The 20,994-nt window shown below is 36.1% G+C and overlaps 1 protein-coding gene across 2 annotated transcripts in view; it reads left to right on the top strand.

The window, feature by feature from the left end:
• LMBRD2 (LMBR1 domain containing 2) overlaps positions 1-20,994 on the top strand; it is a 97,204-nt gene that overhangs the window by 57,224 nt on the left and 18,986 nt on the right. For both annotated transcript variants that reach the window (XM_037798965.1, XM_037798966.1), the window contains exons 7-13: positions 11,519-11,593; positions 12,808-12,921; positions 13,328-13,511; positions 16,634-16,815; positions 17,370-17,503; positions 18,797-18,902; positions 19,386-19,483. In XM_037798965.1, the coding sequence (XP_037654893.1) occupies positions 11,519-11,593; positions 12,808-12,921; positions 13,328-13,511; positions 16,634-16,815; positions 17,370-17,503; positions 18,797-18,902; positions 19,386-19,483 (893 nt within the window). The remainder of the gene's footprint in view (positions 1-11,518; positions 11,594-12,807; positions 12,922-13,327; positions 13,512-16,633; positions 16,816-17,369; positions 17,504-18,796; positions 18,903-19,385; positions 19,484-20,994) is intronic.

Here is a 20,994-nt window from a genome sequence, read left to right as displayed (position 1 = left end):
TTTCCTTTTGATTAGTTATCGTAAGAGCAACCATCTGTCTTGAGGGTGACAATGATTTGAACAGAATCATGAAACCATAGTTTGTACAACAAGAAATAAAAACATATAGACTGATGATCACAATTAAAAGCATAAATCCAAAGCATACTAGTTTATCCTCATATCCCATTAAACCAAGAACTTAGGTCAGGAAATAGATCTGTCCATTGAAATGCTTGAACCTGACTGATATCATTAAACACCTTAACTAGGTCCTTTAAAATATTTTGATTATTTATCACTCTGCCAGACGTATTAACATAAAGCTACATTGTTCACCGGCAGCTAGGATAACAAGAGCCCATTTGTTTTGCAAGACCACTGATGCCAAGCTGTCACTTTCATCCTTGAGGGCGTGAAGAGCATTGAGGGTGGTGTTAAAGCTCTGTTTAATAACCTTAGATATAATTATAACTGTGCACTTTAGGTCATATAGTTTCCTACAGAAGGTGTGATGGTGCTCATGATAGACTGGAATCCAGTATTACAGTGAGTCAAGGGATTGGGGATGTTAACCTCTTTTTGTCAGTTTGAGGCCCAGTGTGCAAAATATCTGAAGTTAGCTTTGTGACTGGCATTTAGGATAGATGGTGTTTGCAAGATCACAGGATCCAGTCCAGTTTACAGGTAAGCAGCAAAACCATGCAAATATTTGCTGCTTATAAAGGGATGCAGAAATAGCTCAGGCAGTGTGCAGTAGTAGAATCTGATAACTCACAAGAGTGTGCTATAATTTTCTATTGAAAAAAATTTTTTTTACGGGTCGCCCTCCTCTTTTTTTTTTTTTTTTTTTTTTTTTTTTTTAATTCAGTTTTATTGAAATATAGTCACAAACCATACAGTCATCCATGGTATACAATCAACTGTTCACAGTATGATCATATAGTTATGCGTTCATCACCACAATCTATTTCTGAACATTTTCCTTACATCAGAAAGAATCAGAATAAGAATAAAAAATAAAAGTGAAAAGAGAATACCCAAACCATCCCCCCATCCCACCCTATTTGTCATTTAGTTTTTACTCCCATTTTTCTACTGATTTTTTTTCAATTTTTTAACTTTGTTTATCAAAAAATTAAAAACAAACAGGCAAACAGCAACCAAAAAAACCCCACAACATTTCAAACAAAGCAATGGATTAAGGAAAACAAATAACCTAAAATAACTACTTTGCTTCCAATATGTTCCTACCATACCCCAAGAAAATTAATAAACCATGTCCAAACAGAGGAGTAAGAAAAACAAATAATCTAAAATAACTACATTGCTTCCAACATGTTCCTACCATACCCCAAGAAAATTAACAACCCCTAAGAAAACAAAGGAATAAGAGAAAAAAAAAACCTAAAATAACTCTATTGCTTCCAACATGATCTTACTATATCCAAGAAAGTTTACAAACCATAATCATTCCTGAGCATTCCCATAACATTGAGATTACCCTGCATAGTTTATCTGTTCTTATTAGATTATCATTCCCCCTCCACTAATTGGTATCTCTAGGTCCCCTACATTCTACAGTATAAAACATTGTACATTTTTCACAGAATTCACATTAGTGGTAACATACAATATCTCTCTTTTTGTGCCTGGCTTATTTTGCTCAGCATTATGTCTTTTTTTTGTTTTTTTTTTTGTTTTTTTTTTTAATCTTCATTTCATTGAGATATATTCATATACCACGCAGTCATACAAAACAAATCGTACTTTCGATTGTTTACAGTACCATTACATAGTTGTACATTCATCACCCAAATCAATCCCTGACACCTTCATTAGCACTCACACAAGAATAACAAGAATAATAATTAGAGTGAAAAAGAGCAATTGAAGTAAAAAAGAACACTGGGTACCTTTGTCTGTTTGTTTCCTTCCCCTATTTTTCTACTCATCCATCCATAAACTAGACAAAGTGGAGTGTGGTCCTTATGGCTTTCCCAATCCCCTTGTCACCCCTCATAAGCTACATTTTTATACAACTGTCTTCGAGATTCATGGGTTCTGGGTTGTAGTTTGATAGTTTCAGGTATCCACCACCAGCTACCCCAATTCTTTAGAACCTAAAAAGAGTTGTCTAAAGTGTGCGTAAGAGTGCCCACCAGAGTGACCTCTCGGCTCCTTTTGGATTCTCTCTGCCACTGAAGCTTATTTCATTTCCTTTCACCTCCCCCTTTTGGTCAAGAAGATGTTCTCCGTCCCACGATGCCAGGTCTACATTCCTCCCCGGGAGTCATATTCCACGTTGCCAGGGAGATTCACTCCCCTGGGTGTCTGATCCCACGTAGGGGGGAGGGCAGTGATTTCACCTTTCAAGTTGGCTTAGCTAGAGAGACAGGGCCACATCTGAGCAACAAAGAGGCATTCGGGAGGAGGCTCTTAGGCACAACCATACGGAGGCCTAGCCTCTCCTTTGCAGCAACCGTCTTCCCAAGGGTAAAACCTGTGGTAGAGGGCTCAGCCCATCAAACCACCAGTCCCCTATGTCTGTGGTCATGTTAGCAACCATGGAGGTGGGGTAGGCGAATACCCCTGCATTCTCCACAGGCTCCTCAAGGGGGCACTGCATCTTTTTTTTTTTCCTTGTTTTTTTTTTTTTTTTTTAACTTTCCCTTCTTTTTTAAATCAACTGTATGAAAAAAAGTTAAAAAGAAAACAGACATACAATAAAAGAACATTTCAAAGAGACCATAACAAGGGAGTAAGAAAAAGACAACTAACCTAAGATAACTGCTTAACTTCCAACATGTTCCTACTTTACCCCAAGAAAGTTACATAATATAGCAACCTTTCTGTGAACTTGTTCCTACTATCCCCATCAGAAATTAACAGACCATAGTCATTCCTGGGCATCCCCAGAACGTTAAATAGCTTATCTGTTCTTCTTCGATTATTGTTCCCCCTTCCTTAATTGCTCTCTATTGCTATCTCCCCTACATTCTACATTATAAACCATTTGTTTTACATTTTTCAAAGTTCACATTAGTGGTAGCATATAATATTTCTCTTTTTGTGCCTGGCTTATTTCACTCAGCATTATGTCTTCAAGGTTCATCCATTTTGTCATATGTTTCACGAGATCGTTCCTTCTTACTGCCGCGTAGTATTCCATCGTGTGTATATACCACATTTTATTTATCCACTCATCTGTTGAAGGACATTTGGGTTGTTTCCATCTTTTGGCAATTGTGAATAATGCTGCTATGAACATTGGCGTGCAGATATCTGTTCGTGTCACTGCTTTCCGATCTTCCGGGTATATACCGAGAAGTGCAATCGCTGGATCGAATGGTAACTCTATATCTAGTTTTCTAAGGAACTGCCAGACTGACTTCCAGAGTGGCTGAACCATTATACAGTCCCACCAACAGTGAATAAGAGTTCCAATTTCTCCACATCCCCTCCAGCATTTGTAGTTTCCTGTTTGTTTAATGGCAGCCATTCTAACCGGTGTTAGATGGTATCTCATTGTGGTCTTAATTTGCATCTCTCTAATAGCTAGTGAAGCTGAACATTTTTTCATGTGTTTCTTGGCCATTTGTATTTCCTCTTCAGAGAACTGTCTTTTCATATCTTTTGCCCATTTTATAATTGGGCCGACTGTACTATTGTCATTGAGTTGTAGGATTTCTTTATATATGCAAGATATCAGTCTTTTGTCAGATACATGGTTTCCAAAAATTTTTTCCCATTGAGTTGGCTGCCTCTTCACCTTTTTTGAGAAATTCCTTTGAGGTGCAGAAACTTCTAAGCTTGAGGAGTTCCCATTTGTCTATTTTCTCTTTTGTTGCTTGTGCTTTGGGTGTAAAGTCTAGGAAGTGGCCACCTAATACAAGGTCTTGAAGATGTTTTCCTACATTATCTTCTAGGAGTTTTACGGTACTTTTTTTATATTGAGATCTTTGGTCCATTTTGAGTTAATTTTTGTGTAGGGGGTGAGGTAGGGGTCCTCTTTCATTCTTTTGGATATGGATATCCAACTCTCCCAGCCCCATTTGTTGAAAAGACCATTATGACTCAGTTCAGTGACTTTGGGGGCCTTATCAAAGATCAGTCGGCCATAGATCTGAGGGTCTATCTCCGAATTCTCAATTCGATTCCATTGATCTATATGTCTATCTTTGTGCCAGTACCATGCTGTTTTGGCAACTGTGGCTTTATAATAAGCTTCAGAGTCAGGGAGTGTAAGTCCTCCCTCTTTCTTTTTCTTTTTTAGAGTGTCTTTAGCAATTCGAGGCATCTTCCCTTTCCAAATAAATTTGATAACTAGCTTTTCCAAGTCTGCAAAGTAGGTTGTTGGAATTTTGATTGGGTTTGCATTGAATCTGTAGATGAGTTTGGGTAGAATTGACATCTTAATGATATTTAGCCTTCCTATCCATGAACATGGAATATTTTTCCATCTTTTAAGGTCCCCTTCTATTTCTTTTAGTAGAGTTATGTAGTTTTCTTTGTATAGGTCTTTTACATCTTTGGTTAAGTTTATTCCTAGGTACTTGATTTTTTTAGTTGCTATTGAAAATGATATCTTTTTCTTGAGTGTTTCTTCGGTTTGTTCATTTCTAGCATATAGAAACATTACTGACTTATGTGCATTAACCTTGTATCCCGCTACTTTGCTAAATTTGTTTATTAGCTCTAGTAGCTGTATCGTCGATTTCTCAGGGTTTTCTAGATATAAGATCATATCATCTGCAAACAATGACAGTTTTACTTCTTCTTTTCCAATTTGGATGCCTTTTATTTCTTTGTCTTGCCGGATTGCCCTGGCTAGCACTTCCAGCACAATGTTGAATAACAGTGGTGACAGCGGGCATCCTTGTCTTGTTCCTGATCTTAGAGGGAAGGCTTTCAGTCTCTCACCATTGAGTACTATGCTGGCTGTGGGTTTTTCATATATGCTCTTTATCATGTTGAGGAAGTTTCCTTCAATTCCTACCTTTTGAAGTGTTTTTATCAAAAAGGGATGTTGGATTTTGTCAAATGCTTTTTCAGCATCTATTGAGATGATCAATTGATTTTTCCCTTTTGACTTGTTAATGTGTTGTAATACATTGATTGATTTTCTTATGTTGAACCATCCTTGCATGCCTGGAATAAACCCCACTTGGTCATGGTGTATGATTTTTTTAATGTGTCTTTGGATTCGATTTGCAAGTATTTTGTTGAGGATTTTTGCATCTATATTCATTAGGGAGATTGACCGGTAGTTTTCCTTTTTTGTAACATCTTTGCCTGGTTTTGGTATTAGATTGATGTTAGCTTCATAAAATGAGTTAGGTAGTGTTCCATTTTCTTCAATGTTTTGAAAGAGTTTGAGTAAGATTGGTGTCAGTTCTTTCTGGAAAGTTTGGTAGAATTCCCCTGTGAAGCCATCTGGCCCTGGGCATTTATTTGTGGGAAGATTTTTGATGACTGATTGGATCTCTTTGCTTGTGATGGGTTGGTTGAGGTCTTCTATTTCTTCTCTGGTCAGTCTAGGTTGTTCATATGTTTCCAGGAAATTGTCCATTTCCTCTACATTATCCAGTTTGTTGCCATACAGTTGTTCATAGTATCCTGTTATAATTTTTTTAATTTCTTCAGGATCTGCAGTTATGTCACCTTTTTCATTCATTATTTTGTTTATATGGGTCTTCTCTCTTTTTGATTTTGTCAGTCTAGCTAGGGGCTTGTCAATCTTGTTGATCTTCTCAAAGAACCAACTTTTGGTGATATTTATCCTCTCTATTGTTTTTTTGTTCTCTATGTCATTTATTTCTGCTTTAATCCTTGTTATTTCTTTTCTTCTACTTGGTTTAGGATTGGTTTGCTGTTCATTTTCTAGCTTCTTCAGTTGATCCATTAGTTCTTTGATTTTGGCTCTTTCTTCCTTTTTAATATATGCATTTAGTGCTATAAATTTCCCCCTTAGCACTGCTTTTGCTGCATCCCATAGGTTTTGGTATGTTGTGTTCTCATTTTCATTCGTCTCTATATATTTAGCAATTTCTCTTGCTATTTCTTCTTCAACCCACTTATTGTTTAGGAGTGTGTTGTTTAACCTCCAGGTATTTGTGAATTTTCTAAGTCTCTGATGGTTATTGACTTCTAATTGTATTCCATTGTGGTCAGAGAATGTGCTTTGAATAATTTCAATCTTTTTAAATTTATTGAGGCTTGTTTTATGTCCCAGCATATGATCTATTCTGGAGAAAGTTCCATGAGCACTAGAAAAGTATGTGTATCCTGGTGATTTGGGATGTAATGTCCTGTAGATGTCTGTTAAATCTAATTCATTTATCAGATTGTTTAGGTTTTCAGTTTCCTTATTGGTCTTCTGTCTGGTTGATCTATCTATAGGAGAGAGTGATGTGTTGAAGTCTCCCACAATTATTGTGGAAACATCAATTGCTTCCTTTAGTTTTGCCAGTGTTTCTCTCATGTATTTTGTGGCACCTTGGTTGGGTGCATAGACATTTACGATTGTTATTTCTTCTTGCTGAATTGCCCCTTTTATTAGTACGTAGTGGCCTTCTTTGTCTCTCAAAACATCCCTGCATTTGAAGTCTATTTTATCTGAGATTAATATTGCTATACTTGCTTTCTTTTGGCTGTAGCTTGCATGAAATATTTTTTTCCATCCTTTCACTTTCAGTTTCTTTGTGTCCCTGTGTCTAAGATGAGTCTCTTGTATGCCACATATTGATGGTTCATTTTTTTTTATCCATTCTGCGAATCTATATCTTTTAATTGGGGAGTTTAATCCATTTACATTCAACGTTATAACTGTGAAGGCATTTCTTGTATCAGCCATCTTATCCTTCGGTTTATGTTTGTCATATTTTTCCCCTCTGTCTATTAATATCCTTTATTGTACCCATACCGAATCTCTTTAGTACTGAACCTTTCTCCAGGTCTCTCTGTCCTTTCTTTGTTTCTCTGTGTGTAGGGCTCCCTTTAGTATCTCCAGTAGGGCAGGTCTCTTGTTAGCAAATTCTCTCAGCATTTGTTTGTCTGTGAAAAATTTAAGCTCTCCCTCAAATTTGAAGGAGAGCTTTGCTGGATAAAGTATTCTTGGCTGGAAATTTTTCTCACTCAGAATTTTAAATATATCGTGCCACTGCCTTCTCGCCTCCATGGTGGCTGCTGAGTAGTCACTACTTAGTCTTATGCTGTTTCCTTTGTATGTGGTGAATTGCTTTTCTCTTGCTGCTTTCAGAACTTGCTCCTTCTCTTCTGTGTTTGATAGTGTGATCAGTGTATGTCTCTGAGTGGGTTTATTTGGATTTATTCTATTTGGAGTTCGCTGAGCATTTATGATTTGTGTATTTATGTTGTTTAGAAGATTTGGGAAGTTTTCCCCAACAATTTCTTTGAATACTCTTCCTAGACCTTTACCCTTTTCTTCCCCTTCTGGGACACCAATGAGTCTTATATTTGGACGTTTCATATTATCTATCATATCCCTGAGGTCCATTTCGATTTTTTCAATTTTTTTCCCCATTCTTTCTTTTATGCTTTCATTTTCCATTCTGTCATCTTCCAGGTCACTGATTCGTTGTTCAACTTCCTCTAGTCTTGTACTATGAGTGTCCAGAATCTTTTTAATTTGGTCAACAGTTTCTTTAATTTCCATAAGATCATCCATTTTTTTATTTAGTCTTGCAATGTCTTCTTTATGCTCTTCTAGGGTCTTCTTGATTTCCTTTATCTCCCCTACTATGGTGTCATTGTTCATCTTTAGTTCTTTGAGTAGCTGCTCTAGGTGCTGTGTCTCTTCTGGTCTTTTGATTTGGGTGCTTGGGCTTGGGTTATCCATATCGTCTGGTTTTTTCATATGCTTTATAATTTTCTGTTGTTTTTGGCCTCGTGGCATTTGCTGAACTTGATAGGGTTCTTTTAGGATTTGTAGACCAATTGAAGTCCTTATCTCTAATTTATCAGGTCTACAGCTTCGTGGAGTACACTTTCTCTAACTAACCAGCAGGTGGCGTCCACGAGCCAGTTCTCCCCTGCTTAGCCTTTTTGGTGGGTGGGGGAGTGAGTCTTGTGGGGTCCAATTGGTGTACCAAGCTTGCGTGTGTAGTTGGTGTTGCCTGCCCTGTATATGGGGCGTGTTTCTGGGCAGTCAGGGAGGGGGGGTGGCTCTAACAATCAAATCTCCCTGGTGATCCTAGAGTTTTAAAGCTGGTGCAATAGTCTAATCCTTCAGTTCAGTCCTGCCACAGTTTGTCTCTGCCACTGACCCACAAGTCCTTGGTATTGGCGTATGGCTCCAGAGTCTTGCAAGTGGGCCCCTCTTCCAGGCCGTGCACCCCGGGTCCTCTGTTGAGGGATGACTGTGCTATGTCACAGGTGAGTGCCGTCCCCCCAGGGCAGTTCTGGGCTGCTGGGCTGTGTAGGGAGGCTCCCAGTCTGCTGAAATGATGGCTGAATGGGGCTTTGTTAATTCACACTGCTCTACCTTCCCAACTCTGGGACAATCAGCTGAGGTTGCAGGGAAGGCTAATGTCCACGCCCAGTTTTGTGGTGTGTGCCTGTTATTTGAAGCACTTCCGTCACACTGGGTTGTCTGGGGCAGCTCTGGGCTATGGGGCTGGCAATGGGCAGGAGTGTTTCCTGTCCACCAGGATGGTGGCTGTGAGCGGATACCCCCCTTTTCTTGGGAAGTTGTGTTGTTTAGTGAATTTTCTCAGCCACTGGATTATTGCGTTTTGTCTCAGAGCTCTCCTAGTTCTGCTCTTGACTTGACCTGCCCAAATAGTAAGTCTTTGAAGCTTTCTGTATTGGCTTCTTAGAGTAATTGTTGTAGAAAAAGAAAAAAGGATTAAAAAAAAAAAAAAAGAAAAAAAAAAAACGGGCCCTCCTCAGAGATCTAATGGGTTATTGAAATGCTAAGAGACAAAGCAACCAGGGCCATTAAGGAAAGGTCCACAGGGCAGAGAGATCAGCTTTTCTTCGGGATTTGCATATGCGCCTCAGGGCCCTTCCCCTTTCTATGTTCACCAGAACTCCAGAAATCCTCCGCTTTTATTTTGGAGTTTTTCGTGTTGTTTTTTTTCTATGCCTGTCTCCTCTCTGCTGGGCTGGCTGCTCTCAGATTCTCTGGTGTCTGGTCTCAGTCTGTCTATGGTTGGATTTTGGATCAGTAGAATGAGTTTCCGATAAGGGCTGCCACTGCACTTCTCCCTTCTCCTTCCCGGAGCTGACAGCCCCTCCTCCCACGGGACTGAGCCTGGCAGCGAGGGGCGCAGGTCCCCTGGCCGCAAAAACTTACAGATTTCGCTGATCTCAGCAGTTCCACGTTTTCATGAGTGTTGTATGAAGTATGCCCAAAGTCAGATTGCTCTGTGGTGTCCAGTCCACGCAGTTCCTGGCTTTCTACCTACTTTCCTGGAGGAGTAACTAAAACATACAGCTCACCAGTCTGCCATCTTGCCCCGCCTCCCCGCCCTCCTCTTTTGATCAAAGATAACCTTAGAAAGATTATTCTTGACAATAAAGTAAGATCTTTTCAGCTTTTTGAGAGTGTTCTTGAAGGTCTTCTGGGCTCTTACCTCTTTGATGGGCGTTTTTTAGAGTTGATGGCATTATGTTAAACACAGTCAAAAAAGATGCTCAACATCCCTAGCTATTAGGGAAATGCAAATCAAAACTATAATGAGACACCATTTCACACCCACTAGAATGGCTACTATTTTTTAAAAAATAAGGAAATTGCAAGTATTGGACACAATGTGGAGAAATAGGAACACTCATTCAGTGTTGGGAATGTAAAATGGTACAGCAACTGTGGAAGCATTTTGGCAGTTCCTCTAAAAGTTAAGTATAGAATAACCATATGACTCGATAATCCCACTTCTAGTTTTATACCCAAAAGATCTGAAAGCAGGTACTCAAACAGATATTTGCACAGCCATGTTCATAGTGGCATTATTCACAATTACCAAAAGGTGTATGCAAATCAAGTATCCCTCAACCAATGACTGGAGATAAACAAGATGTATTACGTACATTACAGTGGAATATTATTTAGCTAATAAAAAGGAATGAAGTCCTGGTACATGAAACAAATTGAAGACATAATGTTGACTGAAATAAGCCAAACATACAAGGACAAATATTGTATGACCTCACTAATATGAAATAATTAGAATAAGCAAACTCATAGAGTCAGAATTTAGAATATAGGTTACCGGGGACGGGGTGGTGATAGGGAATGAGGAGTTAATACTTAAATTGAACAGTTTCTCTTTGGGTTGATCATAAAGTTTTGGTAATCGATGGTGGTGATGGTAGTACAACACTGTGAACATAATTAACAGTCATGAATTATATCTGTGAATGTGGTTAAAATGGGAAGTTTTAGGTTGTATGTATGTTACTAGAATAAAGATGTTAAAACACACACACACACACACAGGACTGTACAACACGAACAGTGAACCCTATTGTAAACAATGGACTATAGTTAATACAATTATAAAAATGTTTTTACATGAATTTTAACAAATGTACCACACTAATGCAAGGTGGTAATAATAGAGTGGTTTATGGGAACTCTGTATTTTATGCATGATTTTTCTATAAACCTACAACTTCTCTAATTAAAAAAAAAAAAAAAATTCTCTACCCTAGAGTCAGAATGTTCTTTTTATGGTCTTAGGGTCTTAGGTTCCCTATGTCTCTCCTGCCTTCCAGCTTTTGAACATGCTGTTTCTTCTGCCTGAAACAGTGGTTCCAACAATTTTTTATTTTCATGAATACTATGGAATATTGTGATTCCTTTGGAAACTATTGGCTCTAAAGATTCTCCTCCCTGACCCCCTTTTTGCCTCTCATACTCATTAAGTTACTCATTTAATTATCTCATCACCAGTCTGTAATCTTAGTCAAGTATCTACTATACCATGTCTTCTTCACCCCACCCTCCGGTAGGGATTATGGTATCCTTACACCTAGCCAATGCCTGGCATATAATGTGCTCCTAATAAACCAGTGTCACATGAGTCAGTTAACTGTGACTGCTTTAGAGTACTCTCCTATTGGAAAGCAACAGACACTTTGTAACATCTGTAGCCTTTTCTGCTTCCTGTGGTTTATTCACTGTTTTAGATAATGAGATCATTGATCTTTGAGAAGGTGGAGGAACAGTTCTATTTTTGTCATAACAAATAGAGGATCACAGAATTTGTCTGAACTTTTTAGAATGTTTATTTATCTTTGTATATCAACTAAGCAAATTAAGGGAATAAATCTAGAAAGTAATAAGAAGTCTGAGGTTATAGAAATAGCTGTTCAATGACTTTGTATTTTCAGTTATGTTCTTAGGGAGTTTTATTCAGTGAAAGAAACATCATGCATATGCTCAGTAATTTGGGTTGAAATTGAATTTGTGAGAGTATATATAGCACCTCATGCATTCTTCTCATTTGAAATATTTGGTCTGTTAGATTGGGATTTTTTTTTTTTTTATTTCTCTTACTGGTTTTTATAGGAGGTCCGTAAAGTGAATGAAAGCATCAAGTACAACCACCCTTTGAGGAAATGTGTTGATACAATATTAAAAAAGGTAATTAAATCATTAATCTCAAATTTTTATTTTGACATAAAGATTTATATAATATAAGCACCAGAAAAATATGTGAACCACTTTTGACTGAGATCTTCCCAACTCCTCTCTATTTTCATTGAACTCTTAACTATAGACCAGTAATTATTTATACATAGAATTTGTTTTTTGTTATTACAAGGTTAATTATTTGCAGTATTTTCCATTGAAACAAGGGGATAGAGGTGATGTTGAGTAACGTATAGTGATTGCCATGATACAGTGATGTCAATAAACCTTTGCAGTCCATAAAAATGTCATTGTACATGGTCATGAAAGGCATATCTCCCTAGAAGAAAATAAACTAGGGCCTCAATAATAATTTCTTTCAATTAGTTTCCTACATGTGATTTTACAATAGATTTCATGTATCGTAAAATCAATGATATGAGATATTTAACACAGGTATTTAACAAAAGTCTTTCAGTGAAGACTTTGGTGCAAAGGTATTGAATTAGGGACGTTCATATGCTTCCAAAAATGGTTATTCATAGATATTTGCAATTGTCTTCTAGGCATCCAGAGAACCATTGAAACATTTCTTTTCCTGTATTTTAAATCTGTTGTGCTGATTATTAGTTAACATTCCTTTTGGCTAAGATGATAGTCAACCGGAATCAATTCTCTAACAATTTCTCTCATATTTGCCACCTTTTGAGACCTATTCAAGGAGGTTAAGTAACTTGCCTAAGTTCATATAGATGATAAATGGCCAGAGAAGGGGAGATGATGTTAAATCCTGTATTTGTTTCTCTGTACTTTGCCTTTCAAAAATTCAACATGTTGGATCTGTCATGATTCTTTCTCATTGTTTAGCTATGAAAACAATGGTTTCATCAGGTTCCTACTTAGAATAATCCTCTCAAATACTAGATGTATCATGTAGTTAAGCTTCCCTGCATCCACCTCTCCCTAGCTAGTACGTCTGAGCATAAAGATTTATGTCAGTGAAGATGAGAAGAAAAGTTTTTATAGTTCAGAACTCAATACATCTTTTAAAACATTTTTAAGAAAATATCAGCATGTAAAATCCAACTATTTTGAGATGCCATAGAGGAAGGAAATGTGTTTTTTTGAGAAAATTAGAAATGCCCATAAATGGAAGACTTTTAGTAAAAATAGAACTTCTATCTCTTTGCAAAAATGGTTTAAAGCAATCTGCCTGCTCCTTTCAGTGCCCTACTGAGTATCAGGAAAAAATGGGTAGGAATATGGATGATTATGAAGATTTTGATGAAAAGCATAATACCTACCCAAGTGAAAAAAGTCTGGTAAAACTGCATAAACAGGTAACTTTAATTATTAATGATAACTGATTTACAGGCTATAATAATTATTATTATACTTTAATTATTAAAATTTAATAATTTTATGTTTTTAATTGCTCACAAAAGATGAATTTTCAGTGAACATGTATCTAAAATTTCCTTTGATCCTGTCCTTGTCATTTAATTATTTAAATTGTTTTTGATTTAACTTAGTATTTCTGGTCAGGGCCACTGGTCACATTTTAGGAAGGAAAATTAACTGAGTAGAAATGTTACATATACTACAGAACATTAACATTGTGGGCCCCACCCAGTAAAGGGCATTAGCACTTTCTTACTGTGACAACCCAAATATGTTCCTTAGTAGGAAGATGAACCACTCTTGGATCAAAACACTTGACAGATATACCCCCATTCTCTTTTTTAGGTGATTTATTCAGTTCAGAGGCACCGTCGAACACAAGTACAGTGGCAGATTCTTTTGGAACAAGCATTTTATCTGGAAGATGTAGCAAAAAATGAAACCAGTGCAACTCATCAGTTTGTTCACACCTTTCAAACACCAGAGCCAGAAAATAGATTTATCCAGTATTTTTATAATCCTACAGTTGGTATGTAATTTGATATAACTTTCAAAGTTTAATAACTTTTTTTCAGGAAAAAGTATGTATTTTCACCAATGTAGAGTTGAATTTTATTTGTGTTGAGCAGATTTAATTTATACCATGTTGTAATGACATGTATCTGGTAAACTTTTCTCCCAGAATATCTTCTTTGTCATATAACTTATGATCAGTTTCCACTGTTGTTATATAAATAATCAAAATTTTCTATGAAAATCAAGCGTATTTTGTACATAATGTATACTTAATGTAAGGAGAATTTTGAGCAGTTCTGCATCACAAGCTTGAGTCCCTTCTTTTAATTGATATGTTATTAAAGTATTTCCCCTAAGAAGTCCTTTTTATTATTTTCATTCATTATTATATGTACAAAACCCACCCTTCCTAGTCATCATTGTTCTTTTCTCCCTCGTGATTATTTATTATACTCTCTGCAAAATGTTATCAAATTTAGTGTGAGGAAACTTAACAAAAATACCAAAGTGTCCCAGAAATAAAGCTTCTGTTCACCTTACTTATTCAAATACCACTTCTCTTTTGTATGTTTGGTCTTAAGCATGAAGACTTAATGGCTTAACAGGTACCTCAGATAAATTTTCAAAAAAGATCCTTTCTAATTGAATGAAAGAATGATGCGATACCTATTTTCAGTCATTCGGCAAATTTTTAAGTGTGTGTATGTATACGTACATACATATGTGTGTGTGTGTGTGTGTGTGTGTATCTACACACACATGCTGTGTACTGCCGGTGCTTGAACAGACTAGATAAAAATCCCTGCCCTTGTGGTGTGAGAAAAACAGACAGTGAACACAGAAAGGTATAAATAAGGATGCTGAGTAGAGAGTCAACTACAGAAAATGGAGTTCAGGGAAGAAGTCTGGACTGGAGATACAAATTAGGGTGTCTTCAATATATGGGTGAGTCATGGGTAAGGATAAAATCCATGAAGGAGTGAATGGGATAATGAAGAAAGAAAGCCTGAGGGCCAATTCCTGAGGCACTCTAGAATTTATATATCAGGTTGATGAGCAGAAAAGATTAAGAAGAAGTGGCTGGTGAGATAGGAAGAACAGCATAGTGAAGTGTTTTGAGGAAAAGGATGGGTAAAGTATCTTTTCAAAATTGCATATAGGTCAAATATCATGAATACTAAGACTTGACAATCAGATTTCAGAAATGTGGGGTGGAGGCTGGGGAGTGAAAAGCCTAGCTGGAATTTAAAAAGAAATAGGAAGGGGTAAGCAATGGGAGATAGAATAGAAAACTCTCAAAATGTTTTCCCTAAAAAGGGAACAGAGAAAACGGGTAGTAGCTGAAGAAGGAGGGCAGTCAAGAGCAATTATAGCATGTAATTTGGTAATGATACCATAGAGAGGAAATTTGATGAGACAGAAGAGAATTGCTGAGACGGTGTTCATGAGTAGGAAAGATGGGGTAGAAACTGGTGAACACATTAAGAGAATGGCTTTAGATAAAACGTTGGCTTTAAACACAGATGTGCCTAAGTAGGTGAGAATGTGTAATGCTGCTAACCTGGAAGTGCCCTTCTGACTGCTTGTATTTTTTCTCAGTGAAACACTGAGAGTAAGCATGAGGGGATTTGGAGGTTTTAGAGAGAAGAGAACATACAAAATAGTTACTAGGAGAGTGGGCGTAAGAGAAAATTAAAGAAATATGGTGAGGTAGCTGGGCGGTGCTGAGGGCCCACTTGGACCTAGCGATTATGAATTTAAAGTAAGACCAGTTCACAAAGTTGTGTGTCTTTTTCTTGCAATGTGCACCTACATGATTGTAGGCACAGAGTAATCAGGAAGTTTGGATAATCTAATCGGTGTGGTTTAGTTATGCAAGTACAGAGAAGCAAAAGGGTAAAAGAATTGGGAAATTGGAGAGTAATTGTCATCAAAGACTGGAATCTGTGCCGGATAATGAAGGAAATAAGCACATGAGGATGTTAAGGAACAATAAAAAGTTGGTAGAATAAATGGATAGTTGGTCCGGGTGGAGTCAGTCAGTGGAATTGGAATACTAGAGGGAGGTATTGTTTGGAGAAAAGGATGCTGGAAATTGAGATTATATGTAGGCATTAGAGTTATTAGCAATAAAATGTTTAGGGATGACGATGAAAATGAGTAATTGAAGTCGGGTGGCAGACAAACTTATTGGAAGAGAGAACACCAAAGAAATGAGAGACAGAGGTATTGAAGGGAGGATCACCTATATGGATATTGAAATCACCAGGAATTATGCTGAGTATTGAAAAAGATGTGTAGTGAACGAGGGGGTCAAATCTTCAATGGATTCAAAGTCTTTTCAGTTCTATGGGCTTTCTTTCTTTCTTTCTTTTGATAATTTTAGTTTTATTGAAATTCAGCCTTAACAAAAATTTGCCAGAATAGTACAGAGAATTCCCATATGCAGAATTCCCAATTCCCCACGTTTACATTTTGCCATATTCATTTGCTTTGTTGTCTTTCTATATGTGTTTCCTGAGTCTTTTGAGAGTTGAATCCAGGCATACTGCTTCTTTACCCCTAAATGCTTTTGTGTGTGTGTGTGTGTGTGTGTGTGTGTATGTATGTGTATGTTAGTTAAATAAAGACATTCTCTTGCATAATCAAGTACAGACATCAAAATTGGGAAGCGAACATCAATGCATTACTGTCATCTCCAGGTCTTATTCAAATTTTGCTGATTGTCTCAATAATATTCTTTGTAGAATATCCCAGAATGTGCATTACATTCAATTGTCGTATCTCTTTAGTCTCCTTTAATCTGGAACAGTTTCTCAGTCTGTCTTTGTGATTCATGACATTGACAATTTGGAGAGTACAGGCAAGTGTTTTGTAGGGGCCCAAAATTTGATTTTGATGTTTCCTCATAGTTAGAGGATACCATAGCAGTGATGTCATGGTTTTCTCAGTACATTCTCAGTAGGTTCATGATGTCAGTTTGTCCCATTGTTGGTGATCATTTGGTTAGGGTAATATCTGCCAGATTCCTTCACTGTAAAATTACTGCTTTTTCTTTGTAATTAAGTATCTTATGGGGAGATATTTTGAAACTGTATGAGTTTTTTTAATCATTTTTTTTCTTTTCTCTTCCAGAATGGTACTGGGAATGTCTTTTACGACCATGGTTTTATAGAATACTTGCTGTGGTTTTGTCCATCTTCTCAGTGATTGTTGTTTGGTCAGAGTGCACATTTTTTAGCACTAGACCTGTCTTATCTCTCTTTGCAGTCTTCATACAGCTGGCAGAAAAAACATATAATTATATTTATATTGAGGTCAGTTCAGTTTACATCTGTCATAAGTATACATCAGTTCAGAGAATGAGCCTTATCTTTTAAATCTTTCCATGTATTTCTTCTAGTAATAATAAAAGCAGTGAAGCCTCCCACAGTGGTATTATTCACACTTTCAGAAATAAGCTTCATTGATGTACCCATACTATAAAAACTAAGAACTGTATTTGAAGAGAGATGAAAAAAGTGCAGTAGAGTGCAAAATTCTCTCATGAGAATAGAATACTTTGATCCTCTTTATGCCAGTGAAGCTACATAACTTATAGTCTTCATGTGAATAGTTGCCGAGTGAATGGGAAAACATGCTCATTTCAGGAGGTAGATTTGAAACATGGATCTAGGATATTGACTGTTGGAAATGTAAGTTTTTTTTCCATAGTCTCTTTTTCTTTAGTAATAAAAAAACCATTGCTGTGTTTCAATTTTAAAACTTCAATATGTTAGTTGGAAATGAAGGATAGTGCTTGTAATAGTAGATAAAATGCTGTTTAATGTCCATTAGTGTTAATATTTGTTATTTTGTTGTTATTTTTCAGATTGCTTGCTTCCTTTCCATCTTCTTCCTAAGTATCTGTGTTTATTCTACTGTGTTCAGGATCCGTGTATTTAATTACTATTACTTGGCCTCTCATCACCAGACTGATGCTTATAGCCTTCTTTTCAGTGGCATGTAAGTAGGATTGTGTTTAGAAACAAAAGTAATGTTGCCATTACATGTGTTCTTATGGATTTCTCTTTTTTTGGCTACTTATGGTTGTTCTGCTAATTGAGAAGGTAGGAACTAATTGATTAGATTTAAGTATTATTAAATAGATACCTGTTGATTACCACCTAAATACTGCATGAAGATTAAGATTAAAATAGTCATGCTGGATTAGGAAGAAGAAGAAAGATGTGGGGAGCTTGAATTGACCAGTAAGAGAGTCAGTAAGTAAGTTAGTAAATAATAGGAACAATTGAGAACTTAGGTACTAAGTCACACCTAGAAGTGTTTTGAGATTCATTGGCCTCAAACCAGATGGAGGAGGACTAAGAAAACCAATAGGAACAATTTTGCGAGTTTGGAGAGAAGGCTTCATGTTGGGTTAGGTTGCATAATCTATCTGTCATTAATGTTAAGTCAGTCATTTTAGATATTTTTAAAGACTGGACTTAGGGAAGTTCACAGAGGAATCGATATCTGAAGCATCTTGAAGACTTTGTTTTCATTTGTCTTTTTTTTCCCCAAATGTTACAGATTCACAGGGTGTTGCAAAATAGTACAAAGGGTTCTATGTCCCCTTCACACAGCTTCCTCCAATAATGACATCCTGTCTAGCTATTGTACAATATCAAAACCAGTAAATTGACATTGGTACATTATTATTAACTAAACTACAGACCTTAGTTAGTTTTCACCATTTTTAACCCTCATTCATGTGTAGATCTAGATATAAGAACCTTTCACAGTCAAGATACAGAACCTTGCTATTGCTGCAGAAGACCTCCTCATACTACCTCTTTGTATTCACATCCACCCCTCATTCTTTCCTCCCCCCATTCTCCATCTCTTGTTTTGTAGATTCTCCTTTTATCTGGACAAAACTGAATTCTAACAATTCTTTAAACCTGCACTTGTCACATTGACATACTTGATTGAATTTTAGATCTCTTGTGTACTGAGTACAGTTCACCTTAAGGATGTTTCTTGGCTTGCTGCTGAAAGGAAGTGCTCAGATGGTAGAGTTGAAGGAGACACATGTGAAGGCATTCACAAATTCTAAGTGGGAAGCCTGGGGGTGGAGTTTTGCCATTTAAGTGTTGATATTGTTAAATGGGGAGGGGAGGGTGTAATTAATAGGATTTTCAAAATGTCTCCCAAACAAATAAAGGAAATTCTCATTAGGAATTCAGAATATATAAAATGCAGGTGGTTGAAAATAATAGGATGGTCTAAAATAATCTTTTTAAATTCTTACCGCAGGTTGTTTTGCCGTTTGACTCCTCCTTTATGTCTTAATTTCTTGGGATTGACCCATATGGATTCATCCATTTCTCACCAGAATACTCAACCAACTGCTTATACATCTGTAAGTATGGTCGGAAAACAGTGTTCTGTAGGAGATGTTGTTGCGAAATTCTGTTAATGCTGGCAGGAAAGTTCTCTGGTGTTATTGGGATCTTTTTTTAATAATTAAAACTTTCTCTTAAAGATTATATGTAATGACTGATAACTGAATAAAAGTGATTTGCTTACTTTTATTATTAAAAAATTGTTATTGGTTCACATAGGTTGTCTAGCTGAGAAGTATCAACAGACATGACCTAAAATAATATTTACTTATTTATAGTCTTAATTTATATGACAAGTTTCAGTAATAGTTATAAACTACTAGTTTTCTTTACAAAAAACTTAATGAAAAACAAGTTTTTTTAAAAAATGAGACCATTAGTACTTTGAACTTTTAGAGAAGACCAAATTTATTGATAAAACTACATCTAGACAGGTTTTCTAATGATGGAAAGAAATATAGAACTGTGCTGATTTAATTTACTGTTTTCTTGCTCTTCAGATTATGGGTTCCATGAAAGTTTTATCATTTATTGCAGATGGATTTTATATTTATTATCCTATGTTGGTGGTAATTCTCTGCATTGCTACTTATTTTAGGTAAGAGACTTAACATTGATTATTCTTCATATTCTTTCCAGCATCTGAATATTCTTTCTCCTTAAAGCTCTTTTAAATATTCATGGTTGGTTTTTAGCTATTGTTTGTTTTATTGTGACTTTAGCAGGAGCTGGGGATAGTGTGAAGAGTCTGCTTGAGTGATCAGCCCTCTGAGGATATTTTAAGAAAAATAGAGGTAGAGTTATTCTATTATAAATATTTAGGGTACATAGTGATATGATTAATTACAAAATGTTAACTCTAAGTACAGCCTTTGACACTGACATTGTAGCCAGTGTATCTTGTAAAACACTCCCTTGTACAGCTTCTATCCAATAACATAAATTAGTCATAGGGATTTTCCCATAAACTTGGCTAGGTTTCCAGATGCTTCAGATCACAGCTAATGCAAAAGGTCAAGTGATGAGTAGACGTGGTAAGTCATGTAGGGCTAGAAGAGGAATTTTCCCCTAGTTTTGGAAAGTGTGTGGGCTCTCTTTTTTGGGTAGTAGAAAGTGGTAGAATCTTGGCAGGGATAAGACTCAAAAGGAGTTTAAGGACAGTTGTGCCTGTCTCTTAGCACCCTGTCTTCCCCACCTCCATATGTCTTACAATCCTCATCAGGTACTGTGTTTGCCCTCTTTCACTGCATTAAATGCTCCATGACACACCAAAAGTAGCACTTTTTCGAAAACATTTTATTGACGTTTAATCAGTTTGCTCTTCTAACTAAGTCTCATGCGACTACTTTATATTTAAATCTTCTAATATCATTATGCAGTTATTATAAATAATATGTATACTCTTATATTAGGGTATTGAATAAATATACAGGTATTACTTGAATTAAATTCTCTATTAAATTTTTTAAAATATTTATATCTTACCTTTTCATAAATAAAATAGCTGAAGGATTATAATTTAAAATAAAATTGTTAATATGAACTAATAACAAATCTAGCCTTTTGAGTTTTTCTTTAAGGTAAAAAATATAATAGATTTACACTGTGAAAATAACTAAGTTTTGATTATATGCTTAGTCATTTTTAAAATATAAAACTATTGAAAGAACAGTAAGAGTTTGAGATATATAAAATATGTCTTTTCTTGTTAGTTATGTTGGCAAGATTGGCATCTTTTCTTTTATTAGATTGTTATGTGGATCTAGTGATAGATGGGTAAGATAATTCTTTGCCAACTGTCTAAAACTTTAAACAAATATAAGGAATTATTATATCTAAAAGCAAAATTTTTAAACTTTAAAATAATCGTTAAAAAACTTTGTTCTAGAGATAATTAGGAGGATAAACTTTGAGTGCCATTTTGTCTTTAAAGGAAAAAAGGTCTTTTTTTCCCTGAATTTTCAAATTATCTCACAATGTAGATAATTCTGTTATAGAAATATACAAAGCAGTGCCTTACTGACATTACATTGGTAGCTAGACTTTATAGGCCATTTTCATTTGAAATGCTGCATGATCAGTTTCATTCACATATTATTAGCAAAACAG

Source organism: Choloepus didactylus, chromosome 11 (assembly GCF_015220235.1).
Source record: "Choloepus didactylus isolate mChoDid1 chromosome 11, mChoDid1.pri, whole genome shotgun sequence".
NCBI classification, from domain to species: domain Eukaryota; kingdom Metazoa; phylum Chordata; class Mammalia; order Pilosa; family Megalonychidae; genus Choloepus; species Choloepus didactylus.
Note: the sequence above shows the minus strand (reverse complement) of the source record. Positions and strands in the feature narration are given on the sequence as shown.